General features: G+C 36.2%; 2 protein-coding genes across 2 annotated transcripts; one reads left to right on the top strand and one right to left on the bottom strand.

Moving 5' to 3' along the window:
• Window positions 1-978: 978 nt before the first annotated feature.
• capn5a (calpain 5a) lies at window positions 979-25709 on the bottom strand. Its single transcript, XM_088011641.1, has 13 exons — window positions 25524-25709; window positions 21391-21551; window positions 16406-16537; window positions 7331-7539; window positions 6366-6558; window positions 6092-6285; window positions 5352-5429; window positions 4322-4517; window positions 3408-3530; window positions 3138-3334; window positions 2621-2742; window positions 2336-2472; window positions 979-2259 (listed from the first exon to the last, which is right to left on the bottom strand). Exons 2-13 carry the CDS (start codon window positions 21544-21546, stop codon window positions 2089-2091), a joined length of 1908 nt encoding a protein of 635 aa, XP_087867767.1. The 5' UTR covers window positions 21547-21551; window positions 25524-25709; the 3' UTR covers window positions 979-2088.
• ompa (olfactory marker protein a) lies at window positions 8784-10794 on the top strand. The gene is made up of 2 exons (XM_014985655.2): window positions 8784-9150; window positions 10363-10794. The coding sequence occupies exons 1-2, from the start codon at window positions 9082-9084 to the stop codon at window positions 10792-10794; spliced, it is 501 nt and encodes a 166-aa protein (XP_014841141.2). The 5' UTR covers window positions 8784-9081.
• Window positions 25710-26275: the final 566 nt, after the last annotated feature.

Raw genomic sequence — 26275 nt, 5'->3', positions numbered from 1 at the left:
TTAACCCTAAACAGAATTGGGTTTTAGCTAAGTGCTACGTAAATAACCAAACGTTGTTTCAGGTACTTTTCTGTGGTTGTTCAGCTGTTGTGGGATTACATTATAACACACACCCTTCTGATTGGGATTCAACAGCTCATAATCATGTTTTCTTCTTGTCGGAAAAGTTTAAACAATTTCCTTGATGCAGAAAATTTGATGATTTGCATCGATGTGGAACCTGCAAGCATGTTTTCTGGGATCTGACTCGGTGTTTTAAGAAGTCGGTGTCAGTAAAAGTCTGTTTTTGTCATGAGATCACGATGTGAGGCTTTTTGTTTTCGCCAGTCCAGCATCATTCCGGTCAGTCCTCTGCGTTCCGGTTCGTTTAAAACCGGCGCCGCTGGATGTGAATGCGGCTCCTTCCATTTATCTCTGTTGTACTGTTACTGTAGTGCTGCTGTAACAAATGTTTTCTAAGTTATTAAAACCAACATCTCAAGCATCTCCTACAAGAAATACTCTGTTTTTTCCCCCCCAAGAAGTTCGAGTTGTTGTTGCCTCTCAAACTAATAACTCACAATCATATAGATGTTTTTACATAAAATATACATTAACAGATTAGTCAAAAATTTTCAAGAACAAACTCAAATTTTGAGATTACTCTTAAAAAAAATCCCAACTTGGACATTTAAGTTCAAAAGTTGAAAATTTACAAGAAAAATTCAGATTTCAAATTAATCAGAAATTTTCTAGAAAAGAACTTAAAATTTTTTCTAACTTCCAAAAAAATAAAAAATTCTAAAAACATTAAATTAATCTCAAATTTTGAGTTTTTTGGTGGAAATTTACTCCCTTTTTTTTCTAAATCACCACTGCAGGTTATTTTGCTTAATTTCAAATCTTTAAAAAACATCTTGATGAACACAAATTACACAACTTACTGCAAAAATATATATAAAAAACATTTTTTATGTCAAAAAGATACTTAAACTCTGATCATCATTGACTGGAAAAGTTTAATAAATGTATCTTACATGTACAAATAGACAAAAGGCTTTACATGATGACATTATCAATAAAAATGAAGCAGAGAAGATGAAATAATTCATGCTCAGGTCACTCCTCAAAGATTTAAGCTTGTGTTGTTGGTCCTTTTTGTTTTCACAGGTAAAAGTTTCAGCTGTCAGTTAAACTCATTTTTAAATCCACTTTAAACACAGAAATGGCAGCAGCAACACGTAAACCACCAGAAACAAAGACGGGCGCGTTTAACCCGATCCGACGTTCATTTCTGTAAATTAACTCTGGTTGTAAAAATTGGCACTGTTTAAAAACACAGCATCATACTAGTAGGCAACTATCAGACACAGCGCCCCCTAATGGCAGAAGTGTAAACACCCAACAAAGTCACACCTGACCTCTAACCTTTCTGGAATAAGTTTGTTATAATAAATTTCTAAATGATTGTAGTAAAAACAGACAAGGACTTAAGTTAATATAGTTATGCATTATGTTTTTTAATTAATTAAATCTATATATGATGATAACTAAATAAACCTTCATAATATAAAGTGCCACATATAGAAAAACACCATAAAGGTAAGAAATAAAAGTAGAAGGCACAATGTGGAAACGTACAACAGAGTATTAGGGACAGGCTAAGGGAAAAAAAATAAAACAGAATAAATTTGTATGATAAGTCAAACAAATATGAAAAACTCATAATACAAGAAAAAGTCGTAATACGAGAATAAAGTCATAAAAATATGAGAATAAAGTAATACAAGAATAAAGTTACAATAATACAAGAATAAAGTTGTAATATTACAAATGCTATTGTAATATTATGAGTTCATTCTCATAACACAATTTCTTCTCATAAAATTGACTTTATTCTTGCAATTTTATGATTATTTTTTCTTTTAGCATGTCCCAAATATTCCCTTCATACTTTAATATGTGGAAACGATAAAAGTTTATTTTTAAGTAAGTGGTGATAAACCCAGAGGATTTATTTGGTGTTTTGATTGGCAAACATTGAGTTCATACTGAAGGCATTTTATTAAAAAAAAGAAAGAAAAGACGTAAACGTAAAAAGTTTTGGTTTCAGATGCTGGTGAGCACTGAGCTGGTCTCCACCACCAGGCTGATGGTCCCAGGAAGGTCGTTGTCGTCGTCCTTCTCCTTCAGGTGAAGCGTCTTCTGGACCTTTCCCTGCTCGGCCGGCACCGACACGCGGCCCAGGAAACCGTCCTTAATGATGTTGTGGTTGTAAACCTGAGAAAACAGAGAAACAGAGAGGAGGTCAACATCGTGGATAGGATTAAACGTTTTAAAAGAGAGCGACTCAAACCTCGATGCTGATTGGTTGGTTGGCTTTCTTCCTGTAGAAGAGTCCTTTGGTGTTGAAGACGGGGCTGCAGGTGTTTTCATAAACCACAGAGCGAACTTTCTCTCCTTCACAGCGGATGATCACATAGGGATCTGAGCCTGGAGAAACAAAAAGATTTATTAGGGTTTTGCTGCTTTTTCTGATTAATGACATGAAAAAAAATAAAAAATGTGCAACAATGTGGGAAGAATATTTTAATTTCAAAATTTAAAATTAACAATTTACAATAATAAATGTAGAAAATACCTCCGTCTGAGTCTTGTGCTGCCAAACCGTTAGCTTGTAGCACGTGGACCTGAGTGACCAGAGACGGGTAACCACACAACCCGGACCAGCAGGTCTGAGGTGGCTCATCAAGAGTCAACTCCCTGCAGGACAGAAGAAATAAAGCAGAATGCTCGGTAACGGGCAGAATTCCACTGGGGTTGCTAGGTAACGGGCGGAATTCCACTGGGGTTGCTAGGTAACGGGTGGAATTCCACTGGGGTTGCTAGGTAACGGGTGGAATTCCACTGGGGTTGCTAGGTAACGGGTGGAATTCCACTGGGGTTGCTAGGTAATAGGCAGTTACTGAGACGTTAAATTTCTAAGGAAAATGGAAATGTGTCACTATTTGTTGTTAAAATAAAAGGTGCAAACTGAATTGTTGGTCCATTAAGTTTGATTTGAACAAATCAAGGTGACATTTGAACTGTGGTTGGATTTCATTTTGAACCACAGTGAAGTTGAACAGAAGTTGCAGGAACTTGGGTTTGCGTCGTACTTGCAGTCGGTGGGAACGTCGGCGAAGACGCGCAGCAGAAACTCTCCTTCCTGGCCGGGGTCAAAGGTCGTGGGGATGATGACGTATCGGCCCTCATTCAGCATGATGCGCAGAAACACAGACCTGGAGTTGATGAAGATGCTTCCTCCAGCCTTCTGCTGCACAACATGCATACGGTACTTCCTGTTCAGCTCCACCTGTCCACAGGTGAGGCGTAGTTTTACCAACACTGCAGTCATGGCGCTCGTTCTACAGATGTTTCTTTACTACCTTCTGGATTTCGAAGCCAATCGGCAGGTTTTCCCCTCGTTCTTCTCTCACAGCGGTTTTGCGGTCCTTTTGCTGCAGACAGATCAGTATCTCATCTTTCGGCTTCTTCACGTCAAACATGTACTGCAACACAAAATGAAGACGCATGTCAAGTCAAACAGCAGAAGAAGACACAGCTGGTAAATACGACCAAAATCAGACTTTTTTACAGACGTCTGAACAAACCAATTCTGATCTTTTCACCCCCCAAAAATCTAATCAGTGCCACTTCATAGTTGGAACTAATTTGTATCTGATTGTTTTCAAAGTGTCTACAGTCTGAACAGTCGTGTCGCATTTTATTTGACTTTTACGGCATTAACATGAAACATCATGATTTTGCACCAGAAGAAACCAGAAACGGTAAATATGGACGTAAACAATGACTGAAGATTATAATTATGAAATGATGAAAAAAGTCTGAGTCACTGAAGCGTTGCATCACAATGCCACCGCTCCTGGTTCTGAATAATTGCAGTCAAGTTTGATTAATAGTATGAACGACAATACACACGAAAAATAATGGATTCCAGCTGAGGGAAAAAAACAAAACAAAACAACTGAATAGTATAAATGAAAAAAATATGAAAAAAAAAATTAAAATGGGATTTCAACAAACTCATAATTCAACAGTATGAATTACCAGGCAAAATAAATAAATAAATAAATAAAAATAAGTAAAAAGATCTCAGCACAAAAAAAGGGGAAAAACATATTGGATTTCAGAAAAAAAAAATAAATTAGTTGAATAATATGAATGACCACGCAAAAAAAATAAATGAAAGAATCATCATCATATTTCAGCCTGAGGATCTGAGCATGAGGAGCTGCTGTGTCAGCGCAGCCTAACATCGCTGTGTGAAACCAAAGAACACCTGCGGGTTCTGAAGGAAGGACAGCTTGTTGTTGCTGCAGCCTCCGGCACGGTTGCGAAGCGGGTCGTCATGGCGACGCCAAAAGCCCCGCATCACGGCCTCCTCCCAGGTCTTATGTAAACTCAGATAGGATGTGTTGATGAGACGGCAGAGGATGAGGTCGGTGAAGTTAGTGAGGAAGTCATCAAACGACATCCTGAGGACAAAAACGAAGAAATTAGGAGATGAAGAGATGAGAGGGAAGAAAGAATAAAAGGAGGAAAGCAAGAGTTTAAGATGAAATAAACTGTTAACAACATCAAAGAAGGACTGAAAAATATTTATTAGATTAAATGTGATGAATCAGTTGTTGAAATAATCAACTAATTTAGTAATCGATTAATCACCAAGTGGAAAATATAGACTGAAAAAAATCACAACATATTCAGAGCAATAATTAAACCAAAACTGAACAAAATATATGCATCTACATTTTACATGTAAAATAAAATCACCTTTGCCTGTAAATATGTTTTAGCCAAAACTCTTTCTGGTTCAAATTCACTAAAGGAATACTATATTACTGCATTTTAGCCAATAACACATTAATTTTTTTATTTAAAATAAGAACTGAAGTATTTGTTTATTTGAATATTTTAATTTAGTTCTAATATTGCATAAAAAGCTGAAAAAGTTAAATTAAAATGTATAAAATGTGCAGATTTAAAAAAAAATCTAATTAACAGTTTTAGCTTCACCTGGTTAAAATTCATTTGCTACAAATGATAAAGTGTTCACGAAAGAAATGCTGCATTTTATGCAATAAAAAGTTTATTTTGGTATTTAAAAAATAAATTGTATTATTTCTTTATTTGCATATTATAAGGTATTTCTAATATTGTATGAAAAGGGCTTTCGTGTTCACATTTTCATCTGATTAATTGTCAGAATAATCGGCTACTAAAGCAATCGTTAGCTGCAGCCATGCTTGGAGGCAGAGATGCTGTAGCCTTGAGTGGCCAGCAGGGGGCGGCGTTGCGCTGAAGCTCACCAGAACTCGCCGTCATCCTGCACAGTGAGGCCCATCTTCTCCCTCTCACTCTTACTGACCCGCTTCCACTCTTCAGAGCTGAAAAACAGCAAAACGCATGTTTACAAGGGTCACCTAAATATTTATCTGAGACGCTATGTCCAATGAAAACATCCATAGAACAGCTGCAGTTATTTAATGCACTCGACAAAATCCAAGTTTTCACACGCGACTGGAGATTGGAGATGAAAACAATACAAATGAACTAAAATTCAGTTTTAATTCACTAATATAGAATATAATTTATTACTAACTAACAAGCAACTTTTCAGCACGACAAGGTCAATTAAGGTCAATTTAAGGTCAATTTCTTGATATTGATGAAAAAGTTCTAGTTTCACTGGCAGATTATTTCACTTACAACATGGGAAAAAATGTCTTGTTATAAGTTAAATAATCTGCCAATGTAACAAATATTTTTTAATCAATATCAAGAAATTATTGACCTAAAACAAGCTCCTATATCTTGCAGAAAAGTTGCTTGTAAGTTAGTTTTGTCTTATTTCAAGTGTACTCAGATATTTGCACCAGAAACTAGGCAAAAGTTACTCAGCAAGTTTTTGTGTTTTTGCAGTGTTCGTCTACAAACAGACATTATCTCTAATTTTTTTAACAAGATTCTAACTTCACATCTTCACATAAATATGAACATGTTCAGTATTTTTACTGATTTTTGATGGAGTGACGGTGCGTTTGCTGACCTGTCGCTCCAGGGCCCGTTCCACTCCCTCTGGCCCCAGGGGTTCCTCATGCGGATCATGCCCAGTTTATCAGACTTGAAGAAGGCCAGCAGGCCGTGGCCGAGCCTCACTCTGCGGACGTCGGTCACTGCGTACGCGTGGCCCTTCACCAGGCCGCAGGCGAGCTTGGCCTCCATGTCCTCTGCAGAAACCGCCTGGAGCGACAACCAGCCATTATCAGTTTCGTTTCCTAAATTGTTTGAGACGTTGCAGGTTTCCTTCGTCTCTTTCTCACCCGGATGGAGCAGCTGATGAGGCCTCCTCTGTCATGAACCTTCAGGACTCTGTCGAACAGATTGGTGCGTTTCTCCTCTTCGTCTTTGATCCCGTCCTCCGTCAAATCCATCGGCTCAGAGACGCCGCCGGTGAAATCCACGAGGGCGTCAGCGGTGTTGCCCCCGTCCAGAGCCTCATAGCACCCACACAACCTCAAACACACCGACAGGGAACAAACTATAACATGAATCGATTTATCTGAATAATCGTGATTAATCGGATTCATTCTGATTAATCAATTACAGAAATAATCGTCAACAAATTCAGTAATCGATAAATCATTAACTCTAGTATACACTCAAAAATAAATGTAGAATAATCCATTTAAAATAGTACTTCAGTCAAAACTGTACAAAAAACATCAACGTCATAGATAAACACTTTTGTTTGTAAATATTTTCTACCCAGAATCATCAAGTTGCATAGTTTCAGCTTCACCAAGTCCAAATTTTGTAAATAAAATATTCTATTAACCATTGTTTGTAATCCAGTTATTAATCTTTTAATCAAAAATATATATTTTGTAGCTGCAGATGCATCAGATGATCAAAGGTTACCCAAAGGACTGGCATGTTACTGTATTTCAGGTAATAAAATGCTTATTTTCCTTTTTAAAGAGTGGAATTATTTGTTTATTTGCACATTATAATGTATTTCTAATATTGTATAAAAAGCTTAAATGATTCCTAAAATAATCTTTAGTTGCAGCCTTAACTAATGTAATGAATTAAATTTTGATCAATTAAAAAGAATCCAGTAAATGATAAAAAAAAAAAGGCCAAGCAAGATCTTAATCTTTATTTTTATCGGCCTGTCTTTAGCGCCGTCACCGTTGCTAGGCGACAGGTCATAAAAGAAGCACGAAGAAGACAAAGACGTCGAAAAAGCAAACTAATTATTAGTAAAAAATAACCAGAGGCTCACTTGGCGTAGGCTTTCTCCACCAGCGCGCTCCAGAACTCATTCCTGTCATTGGAGTGGCAGTACACCAGCTCTCCGTTCGCCGTCGGCAACCGGTCATCGATCACCACGTCGACCCACTGGCCGAACCGCCAGAAATGGAAGTGGAAGATCCCGGCGTACGTTTCTGGTTTCTCTTCGTTCCATTCCTGATCCTTCCAGTCCGGAATCACCTGAAAAATAAATAAATAAATGAATATCACCGAGTTCTGGAGATGCACACGATTAATCGACTTATTAATGTTTATTAGATTAAAGTTAGTTCCAATAGATTAACTAATAACGTCTGACTAGAGATCGTATTTTAGTGTTGTAGTTTCGCTGACGTCACCCTGAAATATGGAAACAAAAGCAGTGCATTGGTTGAAAAAAAATGCTGATTTTTCTCAAATCTTTAAAAAACAAAATAACCTTTTAATTGATAAAATTGATTAATCTCCCAGATGAAGCATGTTTACAGATGGATTTTTTTTCTTTGTAAAAACCAGAGTTGGTAGTAACTAGTTACAGTTACCTGAGTAACTTTTTTTTAATTTACTTTTCAGTAATTGTATTATGGAGTATTTCTACTCTTATTTGGGTAAAATTTCAGGATTTTCTATCCAGTGAATGAAAAACAAACATATTTTAACCAAAACTTCACCAGACACAGGCACACACAGCTGCAGTTTTAAAGTTTCATAAGTTTTTATTGAAAAACAAAAAAAAAAAAAAAACTGATTTTGGAAACATTTTCTTTTGCCTGATTTAGTTATTTATATGAATTATTGCCATTTTGGTCCTTAAAATACCAAAATTTCCACTTTACATTGTGGGACGTCTAATGATGTGATTTTTAAATATTAACTGATTGATAATTTGATCAGTTACTTGAGTAAACTTTTTCCCAAATATTGTTTTACTTGTCTTCAGTAATTTCTTGGACGGCTACTTTCTATTTTTCCTTGAGTAAAAATATGTTGAGGTAGTGCTGCTCTTACTTGGGTATAATTTCTGGTTACTCTATCCGCCTCTAGTAAAAACCGACTCTTCAGAGTTTTTCCACCGAGGGAATGCGGTTCTTCCGCATCTTGCGCCGTGTCCCCACTGACATCACGTCAACGTTGATGTAACTCCAACCTGAGCGAGGTGGCGGCTAAAAATAAACACCTGATCCACCGAGCCGAGACGAGCGGTGCTCCCAGAATCCCTCAGGAAACTCAGCGTTCCCTTCTGGACGTCATCAGCGTCCCAGTTGCCTAGCATCTTCAAACATCACTCACCAAGTTAACGCCTTAAAAAAAACATTAAATAATAAAAAAAATGACCCACAGCTTTCAGAGAATCTGATTTCTAGGAAGATGTAATCACTTCTTGTTAAAAGTTTGAAGAAGTCTGAGAGGAAAATAGTTTATTTTCTAAATTTAACTGAGGGACTGGGATACAGTCGGTACAATAATGTTTTTGGGTCAATCTCATGTCCTGCTACTCTTCTCCATCCATTCATGACAGTCGATATGTCCCAACTGAACTTCCCTGTGGGCAGGATGAGGAGGAGGGCCAGAGAGAGAAACTGGTCCAGCGTGATGGAAACAGTTTGAGGGGAGGGAGGAGCAGAGCGAGTCTATGAAAAGAGGAGGAGGGAGGGAAAAACTCAGCTGCATCCATCACTGTATCCCTCCACACAGGCTGGCATCTTCCCTCTCCTGAACCTGGGAATACGATCGAAGGTGGACATGGACGCGGATAAATCTTCCTCTGAGAAGTTGGTGCTCGAGTTTAAGGAAGACACCGATCTGACAGAGGTGAGGTTCTCACTTTCTGACAGCTTCAGGAAATCGGACGCAATTATTCAAAAATACCATATTTAGAGGCGACTAATATGTTTGCAAAACATTTATTTTGCAAACAAAAATAAATTTTTTAGATTTTCTTTTGATGCAACTGTTTGTGTACCAAGAGTTTTCCCTGGTACACTGCAAAAACACAAAATCTTACCAAGTATTTTTTTTGCCTAACTACTTGTGAAAATATGTTAGTGCACTTTAAATAAGGCAAAACTAACTTGCAAGTAACTTTTTAGTAAGATATAGGAGTTTGATCTGAGTCAATAATTCCTTAATATTGATGAAAAAGTTCTAGTTCCTCTTGCAGATTTTTTCACTCATAATATGGGAAAAATATCTTGTTATAAGTTATAAGTGAAAATCTGCCAGTGACATTTTCTGGTAATGTTAAGGAAGTAACTTAAAACAAGCTTCTGCATCTTTCTGAAAAGCTGTGTGCAAGTTAGTTTTGTCTCATTTCAATTGAACGAAGGTATTTACACAAGAAACAAAAAATACTTGGTCAGCTTTAGTGTTTCTGCTACGGCATTGTATTAATGATATAAATGGAAAAAACGGAAGTAAATTCATATTAAAATAAATTTTTAGAAATTTTCAAGAACGGCAAAATTTCTGTATTTGAAATGTTGAAATTTTGCTAAATTTTCTTTTGTAGATTAATCCAAGAAAAAAAACAAAAAACGGGAAAAACAAAAACCCTGGGGGAGTTGATGTCACGAAGCGGAGTCGATATCTGCCACACTTAAAAACAAAATCTTACCAAGTGTTTTTGTTTAGTTTCTGATGCGAATATCTTAGTACACCTGAAATGAGAAAATTAATTTACAAGTAACTCATCAGCAAGATAAAAGAGCTTATTTTAAGTCAATAATTCCTTAATGATATAAAAAGTTCTAGTTGCAACGGCAGACTATTTTACTCAGAAGAAATTTGTCAGTAGAACAGTTTTTTTTATTTTAATCAATATTAAGGAATTATTAACTTAAAATAAGCTCTTATATCTTGCTTGTAAGTTAATTTTGTCCTATTTCAGGAATAAGATATTTTTACAAGAACGTAGACAGAAATACTTGGTAAGATCTTGTGTTTTTAAAGTGTAATCACTTTAGAAAATGTTGTAAAGATTTTTTTTGAATTTTTCTCATTCCTTCCTCATCTCCATCGCTGTAGATGATGCGTCGTCGCGTCTCATCTCTGCAGAAAACCGGGCAGAAGCGTCAGGACGGCGAGCGGCTGCTGCTCCCCCACGAAGCCGTGCATCGCCTCGACTTCCCCGTCCAGGAGCTCAACTTCTCCCGCTGGTACTTCTCCCTCTCGGGCCACGGCCGAGTCACCATCACCGGCATCTCCCAGCACTGGACCCCGGACCTCACCAACCTGATGACCCGTCAGCTCCTGGAACCGATCGGGACGTTCTGGAGAAACGCCGAGGACCCGGAGGACTCACCGCTGAAGTGTCTGGAGGCCGACATGCAGGAGTTCGGGGAAAGGATCGCGGAGCTGGCGAAAGTGAGGAAGGTCATGTATTTCCTGTTCGCGTACAAGGACGGGTCCACAGCAGGAAACCTCGACTGCACCATTGAGTTCATACCCGAGAAGTAACCCTCCGCGTTCAGTCTTAGTAGAGAATGTGTTTAGATTTCAGTATAACTTTCCCCCCTCAAACCCACTAAACGTTTTTAAATCTTTGTCTGCATGTCTTTAACTACCGCTACCGATTTATTTTAATTATTTCCACACTCAAAGTATTTTGCATGAATCAATTTGATGTAAAACTTCGCTCACGACAAACTCTACCTTTCTAATTGCCGCCATGTTTTTTTTAATCACGTTACAATGCTCCGCCATGCAGCTCGTCTGAATGAGCGCTATTAAGGCAATACGTTACGGAGTTTGTTGAGTGTTTATATTTTTAAACAGAACCTTTTAAAAGTGCATTTTCCATCCCACATCGGACTCTGTTTGGACCGTCTCTCATCACCGTTTTGAGATATCGCCGCCGCCATCTTTTATTCTGTCTCAACGGCTCCATTTAAGAATGACCAGCGGCGCCCTCTGCTGGATGGCGGTCGAACTACAACACTAAAAGAAGGCCTAAGCGGACGTTATTAGTTAAAAACAAAAAACATTTTTTCTAACAAACTGGTCCTGTTGCATGCTTTTACACCGCCTCCACTTACAACTGAGAATAAAATAAACAATGAGCTTAAAAAACGATGCCTGATGAAATCACTTCATTTCTCACTTTCATCCAATTAGTGTGATATAGTCTGAAGTTGAAGTTTTGTCTTTATGTTATTCAGTGAAACAGCAGTGAATGAAACCTCAAATAACCACAATGCATGCACACTGACCTGACAGAAAACAGATAAATGGAGCAAAATCAATCTCTGAAAGCCGTTTGTTTTCACTGGCAGGGAACAGACACAAAACCTGATTTATAAAAACTCTTGTTTTTTCCTTTAGTCTACATTTCTGATTACATTTAGTTGAGCTGAACTGCAAACACACAACATCTTACCAAGTACTTTTGTTTAGTTTATATTTCAAATATCTTAGCACATTTTAATTAGGACAAAACTTACAAGTAATTTTCAGCAAGATAGGAGCTTGTTTTAATTAAATAATTCTTAAATATTGATTTTAATAAAAAGGTGCGAAGATAATTGGTGTATTTATTTTGTAACATAAAATCCTCCAGCTAAATTATCCAAATTTAAATGCATCCATTTCATGATCATTTAAATTTGGATCTAAACAATACAACTTTAGGAAATAAAAACATTTATTTCCCATATTTATAGAAGAGATTTTCCTCTGTATCCTACAGCCTGTGTTATGCCAATAAAGTGTTCACAAACCTTTAAACGCTGTTAGTTTTTCTGTCTCCATCACTTTCTGCCTAAAACCACCAGAGATGTGAAAAGATGAAATGTTGTTTTATATATATTTTTTTGCTTAAAAGGTTTTTATTTTCTTTCTGTGTGATAATGTTTAACTTTTCCACTAAAAGCAAACAACAAAAACATCCAAACAGCAACAGGATCCAGTGGGACGGAGTTTAGGCAGAAACCTCTACGGCGAAAACTAAACAAGAAATAAATCATGAAATGTAGAGAAATGATGATGAATCAAAGGCTGGCAGAAACTTAAATGCTTCAGATGGCAAGGCTGGTTCATTATGCTTATGTAACAGAAATATTATTAGGGCTGAAACGATTAATCGTGATTAATCAGTTACTGAAATACTTGTCAACTAATTTAGTAATAGATTACTAGAGTATACAGATTTTAAAAATGCCATTTGCTGAAAGGACCACATGCTGAGAAAACCTCCGACTTTCTCAAGCAGCAGTTTTAGTTCTGGTTCAAATTTTGTTAAGAAAATCTCCTATATCCAAATACGAGTCAGTTAATCCGAAAAACAATGGACAAATTTCACTGTTTTGACGCTAAAGGGACAGTATTTGTATTTTCCAAGCACATAGTGCTATTTCACAGCACAGTCAAGTAACTGTTACCCCCAGTTGTTATAAAATTCATATATTGGGTGTTCTGTAGTGGCTCAGGGGCAAAGCACAACCCAAGTATTGAGGCATTAGTCCTTGTGGCAGTGGTCACAGGTTCAATTCTCAGCCTGGTGACATTTGCCACTTATCTTCCCCCTTTCTCACTACCCTGTTTCCTGTCAAACTACTTTCAAATAAAGGCCACTAGAGCCAACAAACCTAAACAATCATATCAACTGTGACTTGAAAGAAATCTTACTTTGTAATTTAACAACTTGAAATTGGGTCTCTGTCTCTTTAAGAAACTTCTGCTTGTTCTGAAACTCGGCCTGCAGGAAGTCATAACAGCATGGCTCTTCTGTTAACCCTTTAACAATGTTTTTACCAGCGTTGCACTGAGAAGAGCTCAGCAGATCCCCAGTTCCACCAGGGGTTTGCTAATTGCTGCTGAGTGGGGGAGGAGCTGCGTCTCGAAGGCGGCACTAGATCCACCCAAACGTTTTGCACAGCTGAATGCTTGCCATGGGTTTCTCAAACACGCATGAAAGAATCAAGGCAACACTCCGGGTGTGTTTTTGATGCAAAAAAATATAAATATATTTTAAATAATACTTGTCCTTTAAGAGCTGAGCTTTTCACATATTGATGTTAGAAGTATTTTTTAGCTGCCGATGATCAAGCATCACTTAACAAATGCTATTATTTCATTTTAGGTAATAACATTTCTTAAAAAAAAACACACAACAATTAATCATAAATCTCACAATCCACCTGCAACATCTCCACAACCCCTAGGCTGAAGAGCTCTGGCCTAAAGAAACACATACTGAATGTAAAAATGAAAAAATACTTTTGGAAATGCTACATATAGTGTTGAAACTGGTCATCTAACTTGCCCTCCTCACACTGGAACCATGTTTGTTTCGGAACCATGCAGGGTGTCTAGACAACTGCCAGGCCCACAGAGACAGACCGACACCGGGAAAGAGTTCAGTTTCCTTTGGGCTGATGGAAAACTGAGAGGTACAGAAGACCTTTGAGACAGACGAGGGAGCAGCGGAGAAAACACAGAGGAAACGCACAATCCACAAAGGCCGGACCCAAAACACGCCAGAAACAAAAACAAAACAAAAAGCCTAAAAATATAAAAAAGCATCTGCTGAAAACCAAACCCGGGGATCCAAAATCAGTAGGAATAATTTATTTATCCAGCTGACATGAATATATGATCAATAATGTATTTATAAATGCTTTATTCAGGCTGAAACGATTAACCGTGATTATTGAAATAATCGTCAACTAAAGTAGTAATCGATTAAAACAAACAGCACACTTAGAATAATAATTAAGCCAAAACTATTTTTCAATTAAGATATAAACAGTTTGTCTGTAAATATGTTTTACCCAAAACTCAAGTGGTAGTTTTAGCTTCATCTGGTTCAATCTTATTGGATTTTAGGCACTAAAATGTTTATTTTCTTAATTAAAAAATGAACTTAATTGTTTGTTTATTACAATTAAGTTATATTAATTGTAATATAACTTACAATTAAGTAAGTTATATTACTTAACTTACTTAAGTAATATAAGTAAGTTATATTACTTACTTATAAGTAATATAACTTACTTATATTACTTATAAGTAAGTAATTAGCATTAATTAATGCTAATTAATGCTAAATTAATTAGCATTAATTTAGCATTAAATTAATGCTAATTTAATGCATTAAGAAATGCATTAAATTAGAAATTTTAATGCATTTCTAATAGAGTATAAAAAAGGCTTAAGTTATTAAATGAAAAATCAGGCAGCAGGCTTTTTAGACAGTTATCGGTGCCACCTTGTGGATGATCGATGCTTGTTGAGAAGTTTGTTGGATTTTTATTCAGTATTTTACGGATTTTTCAACAAACCTTTTTGGTAAAATCTTAATGGCACTGATCACCATCTCCATTCATTACTTATACTAATGAGTGAGTTAATATATGATTTAAAGCTCTGGCATACATAACATAAATGCCTAACAAGTGGTGCAAAAGAACTGTTAAAGGCGTGCACACACAAATAAAATGTAGATTACCATGCAAACGAGACGGATAAACAGTCCAGAACATGGCATTTCAACAACGTTTCATCTACAAAAACACAAACATTTCACTCCAGCTTTTTAAAAACTCTTATCTTTAGGAGTCAACATGGAAATATCTACAGCAGAGTTTGTGTCAAGAGCTTAAGAGCTAATAAAATTAATTTGATAACACAAATGACAGAATTCACACTAAAATAAAAAACACGCTGATTGGATTAATCTAACATGCATGTGTGTTACAGACCAAGTACGAACACAAAGATCAGCAGGTCATCTGTTGGCTACACACTGACGTTCAGCTGGGCTGAAATCAGCATGATAGCTAAAGAGGTGTGACCCACAAAGCAAACAGAAACCGTTTACCAACTCTGACTGACTTCTCCAGTCAGAATAACTGGATATTCACTGCTAAAGTAAGATACTGCTGCATAAAACAGCAAAACTTAAAGGAAAATAACTAATTAGTTTAATTTTTAGCATTTTGCACACCTAGCCTCTAAATTGAGAATTACAGGTTTATTTCTTATTAAACTAAAATACTGTTTTGTTAAACAGCGAACCTCAAAGGAAAATAAAAAAAATTAAAATTTTTAGCATTTTGTTTGTTCATTTTCTTCCTATTTATTGGTTTTTCGAATCTGAAACGTGTAAACCATCTCGACCAGTGGTGTCAAACACATTTTTACTTTGGGCTGAATCAAGATCATAAATATTCTTACAGTGAATTTTGCGATTGTTTTTGTGAATTTTTGCAATCAAAATCACTGATTTTGTGGCGCTAATTTAGAAATCTTTGCAAGAAATGTTGCAATATTTATGCAAGATGTTTAATGTAGCAGCAGTGTAGCAGAAGTCAGAAATACTGCCACCTGCAGGAGGGAGATAGCATCACTCAAACCTGATTTTCTTTTCTTTTTTTTACCATTTTTGCAGAAAAATTGCAATAGATTCACATGTGTGCATTAAAAAGTGCGTGGATCTGTTGATTTTACATCAGTTTTCAGGATCACAAAATTACAAACAACTGGATTGACTGATTGATAATTTGGCAGCATGCAGATAAAAACTGCTTAGGTTGCACCCGCTGCATTTTCATGTGATTGAGCAGATTTAAATTCACTTAATGGAAACACGGCAATTTAGAAAAAACGCACATTTTTCAATATGTTTTTGTGCAAGAATGAGGTGTTTTCCAGCTTTCGCAAAATGTAATGGAAACACTTATTTTCACATCACATGAGTCACATGATCAACAACAGGAAGTTACTACAGGCAGAAGCGACAAAGAAGACAACAGGAAGTGGAATGAGGATCATGGTTTTAATGACTTATTGTATAAACAAATGTAGTCACTTCTGATTTTAATTATGTTTCTTATTTAACAACTGAATTGCAAAATTATTTTTTCTGAACTTTAATGGAATATCTACAGAGTTTTTCACACAATTTTAATGAAAATGCAGCTGTAGATAAACTATTTAAGGGGACAGCTGCCATCTTGAAGGCTCTGTTTACACGTCCCTATGGAATCCAGAGGGCCACATAAAAAGCTACGGTGGGGCTGGATTTGGCCCCTGGCCTTGAGTTTGTCACCCGGTTCAGATGATCTCTTACCTTTTGCCAGAGTACTTCTCTGGAAGCCAGACTGGAACAAGCAGCGACAAACCAGCAGTTTCCCAGCTGGCCTTGGTGCAAGTCGTGAGCGCTGAGCCCGTCTACAAACAGGCGAGGGTTGCTGCTCAACTCCTACGAGGAGAAAATAATCAGTGACTAGTTACATTTATGAAGTATTTCTGCTCTTACTTGAGTAAAATTTCTGGATTTTCTACCCACTGAATGAAAAACAAACGTATTTTAACCAAAAATTCACCAGACACACACCTGCAGTTTCTGCTAAGGTTTCTGAAGTTTTTTATTGAACAAAACTGAATTGGAAACATTTTCTTTTGCCTGATTTTGTTGTTGTTTGTTACTTATATTAATTATTGTAATGTTTGTCCTTAAAATACCAAAATATCCTCTTAACTTTATATTTTGGTCTGTCTGATGATGCAATTTTTAAATATTAAATTACTGATCATTTGATCAGTTACTCAGTTCTTGAGTAGACGTTTTAGCAATACTTGTGTATAATTTACCTATGTGTAAATGCAATTAGCATTCAGCCTGTTCTTTTGGTAAACAGCTGAGAAATTGTTCTTTAAGTTAATTTAAAGCAAATAACTGAACCAACTCAGTCATTTTGTCTCTTTATGTGGTGCATTTATCTAAGCCTGCTACTGGAGGGCAGAATGAATGACAGGGTGTTACCCAGAGGACTCAGTCAACATTAAAAGATAAGTAAAGAGTAAATATGCTGCTCAATTAAGAGACAAGCCAAAGAGAAACAGAGGCAGGGAACCTGGAGAGCAGCTAAATAACAGAGCTGAGATAAACCACCCAGCAAAACCAGCAACTCTGTGGGAACAGGCTCTGGTATGTCACTGAGACACAGCAGGGAACGTTTAAATGTATGGTCAGAAACGTAAAGAAAACCAAAAACAGTTCAGATGACCAAGCATCTTGAGGCATTCATACTTCTGGAAGTGTCTTGGAAAATAAAACTTTTACTTATTTACTGGGAAGAATGAATTGATAATGAAGGTTTCTGAGCAAGTGTTACACCTATGGGACTGATATCGGAGGTTTCAGTGGAAACGTTTTTTTCTATTCTTTCCTACTCGCTTGAACCGGGTTTGATTTAGGGAGAGAGGTACCAGTTAATTAACCAGAGATGGGAGAAACTGAGAGAAACTCCCTGCAGGAGAGAGATGGGTGGAAGGAACCATGTACGTGACTGATCAGGTACAAAAGGAGAATTATTTCACTTCTTACTCCTTCTTCTTTCTTGTTTTACTTCTCTCACATACTGATCTCTGATTTTCTAAATAAAATATCTAAAGACAAATGAGCATTTCTCCGACTGATTCAGACTTTTCCGAAACAGAAGCCTGAATTCAGATTCCTGGAAGAGTTTGAGATTCTCAGAAAGTTCAGAACCAGAGAAATGTCGTCACCTGTAAGGTACGGGCCACTCCTTCGTTCAGGCTAAAACGGGGCAAAGCTGTTGGAAAACGCTTCATTATGAATAATAACTTCCACATTTTTTACTAATTATTTATGAAGTGATTTGTTTTTATGTGTGAAAAAGTCCAACTGGAGCAGATCATTTGTAGATTTTCCTTCCCTTTCCCGTCTAAATAAAACAAGTCGAGGCAGACGGCTGCTCTGTTTCAGACTGGTTCAGCTGGATGTCTGACAGCTGAAAGGGAGTTCTGCTTTTTCAACGTCACATGATGATGTGCACTCGCTCAAAGCAAAAAGTCTGAAATGATTAATAGGATTAATCAAGATCAATCGATTATTGAAGTAATGGCGCAGTAGGTTTAGTAATCAGATGCATTCTTTGTTACAAGTAATCAAGTGTTGCTAAAGGAATCCAGGTTTTGCATTTTAGGCTATAAAATGTTTATTTTTTCTTACTTAAAAAAGGAATTGAACTGTTTATTGATATCGTTTAACATATTTCTAATATTGTATAAGAAAGGTTTTCTTTCCTTTTATCCGATTATTCATCAGAATAATTAATAGCTAAAATAATTGGTAGCTGCAGTCATAGACTCAGTGTGTAATATTTTACTGAAATAAAATGGTTTTCTTTAGTTAGCACATTTCAGGAGATGGGAAAGTTTCGAGTCGCATTTTTACACTCCTTCACTCAACACAGTAGGAAAAGATCCTGTTAAGCAAGCAGCAGTATTCCCTTACCTCATCCCTCTATAAAAGAATCGATAATGTTGATTTCCTGCTGCACTTTGCCACTAGTTTAATTATTTATTTGCTCAAATTATTAATGATTGACAGAGAAAGCATTGAACTGTGCTCATTTCATCCAAGAGTAGTTGTTTTTACTCAGAGAACAAAGAATCTGGACAAAGTTACTGGTAAAATTTTACATTTATAATTAAAAAAGGACAAACATTGAATCCACCAAGCCAGAAGGAGAGGAAGACACAGAAAGCTGCTCCTTACATTAAACTGTAAACATCATCTCCTCTGCTGCCTTCTGAGGCGTTTTAAAGAGGCGTGTGTTTTTATTGTGAAGATACTGAGCAGGAGAGATAAGATAAATCTATTTATGGAAATTATTGAGCAATAATTTAATCTGGAGAATCCCATTTCAGCAGAATGAACTCCTGGAAACAAATAATCATGAGAAATGAAAAACATCATTCAGACAGGAAACAAATCAAGGTCTGCTAACATTAAAGAGCTTCACTGTTTGAACTTTTTCATGGTTTGTTGAGTGTGTTTTGCATTTGTTTAGTTTTGTTCCCCTCTGTGGATAAAAATGTGGCTCCTGGTGTCAAGTTCGGCCCGTCGACTGTGACTGAGAAGGACGATTCCCAGACCGTTTACCAGGGTGTAAGAAGATCTCACGATGTTAAAACTAATGACTGCTGTAGTAAAACCAATATTCTATCAATTATTCTGATGATTAATCGGATAAAAATATTTGGAGCCTTCAACAGATTTTTTATTTATCCACTTTTACATACAATATTAGAAATAAAAATATACTGCTCAAAAAAATAAAGGGAACATTTCACTTTAATTTTGTGTGTGGCTCCAAATCCAGGCCTCCATTGGTTAATAAATTTGATGATTTTTGTGTGATTTTGTTGTCAGCACATTCAACTTTGTACAGAACAAAGTATTCAATGAGAATATTTCATTCATTCAGATCTAGGATGTGTTATTTGAGTGTTCCCTTTATTTTTTGAGCAGTGTATTTCATCTTTGTTTCCTGCAAACAAACATGAAATGTTTTTATTTCATTTAAAAATATTTATTTTTAAATAACATATTTAAAAAGAAATATATATTTTCAATTGTAAAAGAAATAAATATTTTATTGCTCAAAATGCAAAACCATAGCACTGTTTTAGTGAATTTGAACCCAGCGAAGCTAAAACTGTAATTTGATGATTTCTGAGTAGAACAGATGTTCAGATTAGATAAAGGGTCTTTTCCATCTCAAATGCAGAATGTATATTATATGCATTTTGTAGTTTTGGCCCAATTACACCTCTGAATATGTTTTTTTTTTTTCAGTAAACGCCAATTTTTTTAGTCAGTATACGCCAGTTAATTACTAAATTAGTTAATTATTTCATTATTTCAATAATCGATTAATCGCGATCGTTTCAGCCCTAGTTTCTCACTGAGCTGCCTGCTCTAGTTCACTGCACCGATCTCGGTTTCGCCCGACATCGTTCTAACCAAACATGCTCCAGCTTCTCTTAAACCACGTTTGGCACCATTTTGGTTTCCAGTAGGAATTAATAACGCCACAAAGTGAAAAATAAAGCATGAACAATATGTAAGCGATGCAAGTCGTTCAGGTAATGAAATGGGAAACATCATGCTGCAGATTTCAGAATAGTTGAAGTGTTGTCCTATGGTCAGACGCTAGAAGTAATGCAGAAGTTTTCTAGAAACAAAACATGGAAATTTCTGAGTTTGAAAAGCTGATTTAAATATTTTAGTATAACAGTCAAATATTTTAGACTTCCTTTTTTTGAGTTTTTTTTTTTTTTATAAATATTAGAAGGAGACCGGTTTGTTGAGTTTGCGGCACAAAATCTATGAAAATGCAGAATAAAAACCTTTTTATTTTTAAGCATTGTTACATCCCTAGTTTTTTCAGTTGTGTTTTATAGAGTTTTATTAAACTGACCCTTAATATTAAAATAAATTATAATTAATTTAAACCCTGTTCTTTGGTCTTCAGTCATTTTCTCCTGCATGTATAGAGAACAAAGTTTTATACCCATATTAGCCAGATAAGCTCCAGGATGTGATCTTTGTATTATTAAAAAGAGCACAAACCTTCATTTTAAAACTAAATTGCCCACAATTATTTCTGTTCTATATTATCTGCTCATCATCTTCCAATGAGATTAAAAACCTCTTTGGTGTTCTGCTTTAAAGTGACACGACTAAATGAACCCAGACTCAGAGGAGACGGTCATTTATGGACATGTTTGTGTCTTTTAAAGCGATAAATAAGTTGAGGAAGTAACAGTTTTGGATCAGAGTTTGATTTCAGGCAGCCTTCTCATCTCTTATTCCCTTAGTTAAAAAGATTATATACAACAATGTCCATTTACTTTTTAAAATTCCAGTATGCATATTATTTATGTTACAGATAAACATCTCAGTGAGTTGAGTGGAGCAAAAAACAAACTACAAAAAAGGACTTCTACTCGTTGCAGTTTGGATTTCAGGAAGGATAAAAGATAAAAGAAATTCCTTAAATTCTTCTCCATGTTCAGCCGATTCAATATCTCCTCTGTTTACTTTCACTCTTAATTCATGATCACCATCCCCTTTTTTCAGCCTACTTTCTCTCTCTGTCTTGTTTCAAAAGATTTCTCAGATTAATATCCGTAACTGTTCAAGCGTTGAGATAGCAATCGTTTGTTTTTGTTGTTGTTTGTTGTTGGTTTTTAAGCAGAAACCCTTTCCAGGGATGTCCTTGTTTCTCATTTCCTTACCTTGGGTCTTTTCCAGGTAATGTGTCCAATGCGATTTCGCTGGTAGAAGAGAGACTGGTCGGATGGTGGGAACAGAGGGTCTTCAAACAGGGTCCCATTCTGTCTGCACCGCCTCCTCAGAGCAGCAAAAGACTGGCCTTCGTACGCAGCCACCATCCCCCCTGCACACAATGAAACCCAAGGTCTGAGACGGGGCCTCGGACAACGCCGGCTCCAACATTTTTATCGCGATAAAGAGACTTCTGTGTTTCGGTGGGAAGAACCGGTCATGGGACGTTATTTAGACTTCTCCAGGAAAGCAGGCAGCTTGGGTTTAAACTCACATGATGTATGGTTACGGATTAACAGCAACGATATGCCCCTAAACTAGTTTATACATGACAATTACTTTAAAAAAAAAACTTTTTTCATGGGAAGCAAACGTGCTGGAGCGCTGCTTAGGTTGCTAGGTGATGGGCTGAGCTTAGCTTGGGTTGCTAGGTAACAGGCTGAGCTTTGCTGGGGTTGCTAGGTAACGGGCAGTGCCTGCTGATTTCGGTTTTTGAAGCAGGTCATTTTTCAAACACCAAAAAAACCTTAATTTATTGCTAGGCGGTCTGACATGATAACAAATTTTGCTGGACGATAAATTGTCCAAGAAGTTGTTGTGATAAATTATAGTATTGTCATTTTAAACAACAGTATAGTTTGAAATGTTATTTAAATACCACTATATTTTAAGTAATAAAACGGTAATGGCGTAACAATGGACGAACACATGCTCTAGGATAAAAAATAAATTAAATTCTAACATTTAACGCTGGAACTGGAACACATTTTAAATATCCAAAATAATTAAAATAACAGAAACAACAAATAAGTTGAATTATGAAGTCTCTGTAAACAAAATTGTCCTTCAAAAAACCAGTTTAGTTGAGACCAAAACACCAGACTGAAGACTTTTGTCATCCAGTTTTTGGTAGAAAGAGAAAAACGATAAATCAAGCAAATGGAAATTATTGGGCTCGTTTTAATTTATCATGCATTTAATTTATTTAGTGCTAATTGGGACTGGCCTACTTATTGTCAAAAAAGGCTGGGTGGTCTTCTCTGTTTTTAGAAGCAGCAGAAACTCAAATGAGAAAACAAAAATGTGTGAAATGTGAATTTTGCACTTATGTCCCCTTTAACCTTTATTTTACCAGGTAAATTGATTGAGAACAAATTCCTATTTTCAACAAGAACCTGTTCAGTAAACATGAAAACATTGTACAGCAAGAAACAGAAGAATATCATAAAAGAACAAGAAATGCACAACCATATTCACACTGACCAAAAGCACTGCACACACTTAATAAGTGAAATAGAAGTGTACAGCGTGGCATCATCAGCGTACAGATGGATATGGGAGATACCAACAGAATGAAGAGTTGGATTTGAAAGTGAGTTGGTCCTAAATTGGACCCCTGAGGAACACCAGTAGCCTTGGATAGGGGTCTGACTGGCAACCTTCAACTTGCACAAACTGAAAATGACCAGAGATTTAGATTTTACAAGTCAGACTTTTTTGTTTTGAGAAACCTGGAGTCAGAGAAACAGAATGTTATGAGCAAGTCGACAAACAGTCACGCAGTATTCTTTCTTTATCAGAGGCGTTAATGATGTCATTCAAAATACAGATTAGACAGCAACATTGGTGCAACCATGCCCAGTTCTAAAGTCTGACTGCAACATATCATACGACTGGATGACAAATACAAAGTATTTTCCCTTCAAACGTCCAGAAAGAGAATTTGGTTTAGCTCAGTTTCCGTAACATCTCTTAGGACATTAAAAAACTTATTTGAAAAACCTCAACATGCATTAAAAGCTGCTTCCTTTGTACAGGAAATGGGTGAAAAACCAAAATAGGTCAGCGTTTAAAAACAGCACTGCAGTTTCTACACTGTAGACCAGACATAAAAACATTAGTTTGATGGAAACATGTTTGCTTTGATACATGCAGCTCAGTCAAAAATAATACGTAGATGAAACATCAATTTAAGAAGTTTTTGTTTTCAAGCGGCCAAAATCTGTTACTGTAGAAAATCCATGTTTACTCTGGATGTTCTATAGATGGACATTTCAGAATAGTTTAAACAGACCTGGAAAGTGATAAATAAGTGGATGACAAACATTTTCTACAAACTCAGTCACGATTTATATCAGTGTCACTTACAGGCTATTAACAGGAGATGATGGTGAATGAAACACAGAAAGGCTTTCCTACTGAAATCACTAATTGGAGAAGAGAACTGATTGTTAAAAGGATGAATGGATGGAGGGGAAGGTAGATGAACGGATGGATAAGTGGATGTGTGGGTAAGGATGCTGGACACTGCCCACATACAAAACAGTAAAATGTTTTGTATCTGACCTGAACCTTCAAATAAACATAAAGGCAGTTACAAAGTCAGCCTTTTGTCACCTGAAGAACATTCCTGGTATTAAAGGACTAATGTCCCAACAAGATCTAGTGAAACTCATACATGTGTTGATCTAGTCGCATTGATTACTGCAACAGTGGCTACATAGGTCTGCATGAAAAGTCAGTTCTATCATGTTTTTTGGGGACATTTTGTTGTTTGTGTTAATTGTTTAAAAAAAGATGCCATGTACTCATTTTGTGTTTGCTTTTGGATTGGATTAATTATACATTTTTAAACTAGCCAACAAATTATTCAAGAAATTAGTCAATCTGGCTATTATTTGTAAAACATGTAACACAACTTCTGACTCTGATTGCTTTAATAAAGAAAAAAAAACTGAAGAATGCCATGACAATGTCCAAGAAAAAGCCCCACTGGGTAAATTGGGTTTAACTTTACAGACAAATCAACCATTCTAGATCATTTTAGAGATGCACTCTGTGTAAAAAATGCTTTTCCTGAAAGAAATTTCAGCATCACATGATATTAAGGCAATTTCACTGCCTTCTTTGGTAGAAAAGTTAATTACATACGTCTATGTAACACAGAGTTTAATGTCTATTTACTGACATGTATAACTGGAATCAGAATAACAGAGAAGTATTAGTAGAGGGAGCTGAATATGAGAAAATAATAAAATATTCAAAACAAAGCAAAGACTAGTTATTTTAAAACATTAGGTTCTAACAGGAGAGAAAAAATTTAGATTAAAGTAATAAAAATAAAAAAGCAGAAAACTTTTTCGCCTGACAAGCATGACAGGAAAATGACTCATCAGATTGACACAATGGTTTTATCCAAGTTTCTGTTTCGCATTAAAAAGTGCATCCACCTTCAGATTTCATGCATTATCAATATGTAAAGGTAAACATAAAGTCACCAGCTTAGGGCTGTTCTCCCTCACCAACATCAACAAAAACACCCTGCGGTTCAACAATGGAGCAACAACAGGAGCGAATGATGGGTGTGGTTTCATGAAGACACCATGACAGCTGAATAACAACAACCAGAAGAAGATGTTGAAATATCAGAAAGGTATTTCATTTATTTCTGGCAGCAGGTAAAAGCATCAGCAGAGGTTTATGAATATCTACAAATCAGTTCAGCTACTATAAAAGACAATAAAATTATTATTTCTATAGGTTTTCCAGGATTTTGAGCAATTAGGATATGGAAATGTACATTTTTTCCTTCTTGTTCTTTTTTATGCCACCCTGAATATTTATTTTGTCCAAAAAAGCCAAATTGTTTGAATAAAAACGTTGTTTTCTTTTTCAACATTAAACCTGCATTTCCGATCACAACCACATCTATTCAAAATTGCATTGAAATCAAATCCATCAAAAATATATTTCAATAAAGGATTTCCGTGGCAGACAATAATCAAAAACTGACTTCAGTTTTACTTTGAGGGGCTCGCTGGGCTGAAGTGGGAAGAAGTCATGTGGGAGGAGATGGAAACGAAACTCAAAATGTAAATAATGCTTTATTTGTCAAACGCCTCGTTAAGATCATTTTTGAATAAAATCGAGTTGCATTTCTAACAATATTTGTTATTAAACACGTTTGAGCAGTTAATCAGATGTAAATAAAATAAAAAAAAGTGACAATAACGGTTTGAATTAACGCAGCGGTGGGTCTGCGGAAAGATTTCCAGATGTAACGTCGAGTTAGCTTAAACTTTACCTGCTTTTCGCTCCACCGGATGTCAAACTATGTAGTTTCTCCTCCTAGAGAGCTTCGGTTCTTTCTCCTACAGGTCAGTTCAGTGAAGAAAAATGTTTTGTGCTGGAGTAGAGTTACTTTACGACCCTCAAAATAAAACCCAGCTTGGACAGGAGGAGCTCAAACGCACCAACAGCAGCGGAAGCAGCCCGCCTCCCTCCCGCCTTGGCTCGAGTCATAATGGGTGATGCATTCAAGGTCCGCACGTTAAACACGGAGTCCACACGATTTCAGCACATATTAACCTCGATACTAAAGCTGTGTGCCCCCTAAAATGAGGTTTTGAGATAAGATAACACTCGATTTATTCATTATATTAATTTCCTACAGAATTAGAAGAATTACTTTGGCCGTTTGTGTTTTTAACAGAGCCGTCCTCAATGTTACAGCAAAAAATCTAGATTGAAGAGAGAGGCGGGGCATTTACTGAAGTAACATTTTGGCAAAAGGTACTTTTGTACTGGAGTAAATTTCTGAATACTTCATCCACTGTGAGAAGCTTCACTAAATGAAGAGGAAACAGGACAAAACCCAGAATATGTTCATATCTTAATATTTATGTCTGATTAAATCATTTTTAAACATTAACCAAATTATCTCATGAGTTACTCAGTACTTACACTTTTTTTACTCTTACTCGAATAATCACTTGGACTACTTTTTATTTTAATCTGAATAAAAATGTCGAAGTAGTGTTTCTCTTGTTTCAGAAC

Source organism: Poecilia mexicana, unplaced genomic scaffold (genome assembly GCF_051168715.1).
Source record: "Poecilia mexicana isolate PSO_F unplaced genomic scaffold, ASM5116871v1 scaffold_13, whole genome shotgun sequence".
NCBI lineage: Eukaryota > Metazoa > Chordata > Actinopteri > Cyprinodontiformes > Poeciliidae > Poecilia > Poecilia mexicana.
This window is presented reverse-complemented; position numbering and strand designations above follow the sequence as displayed.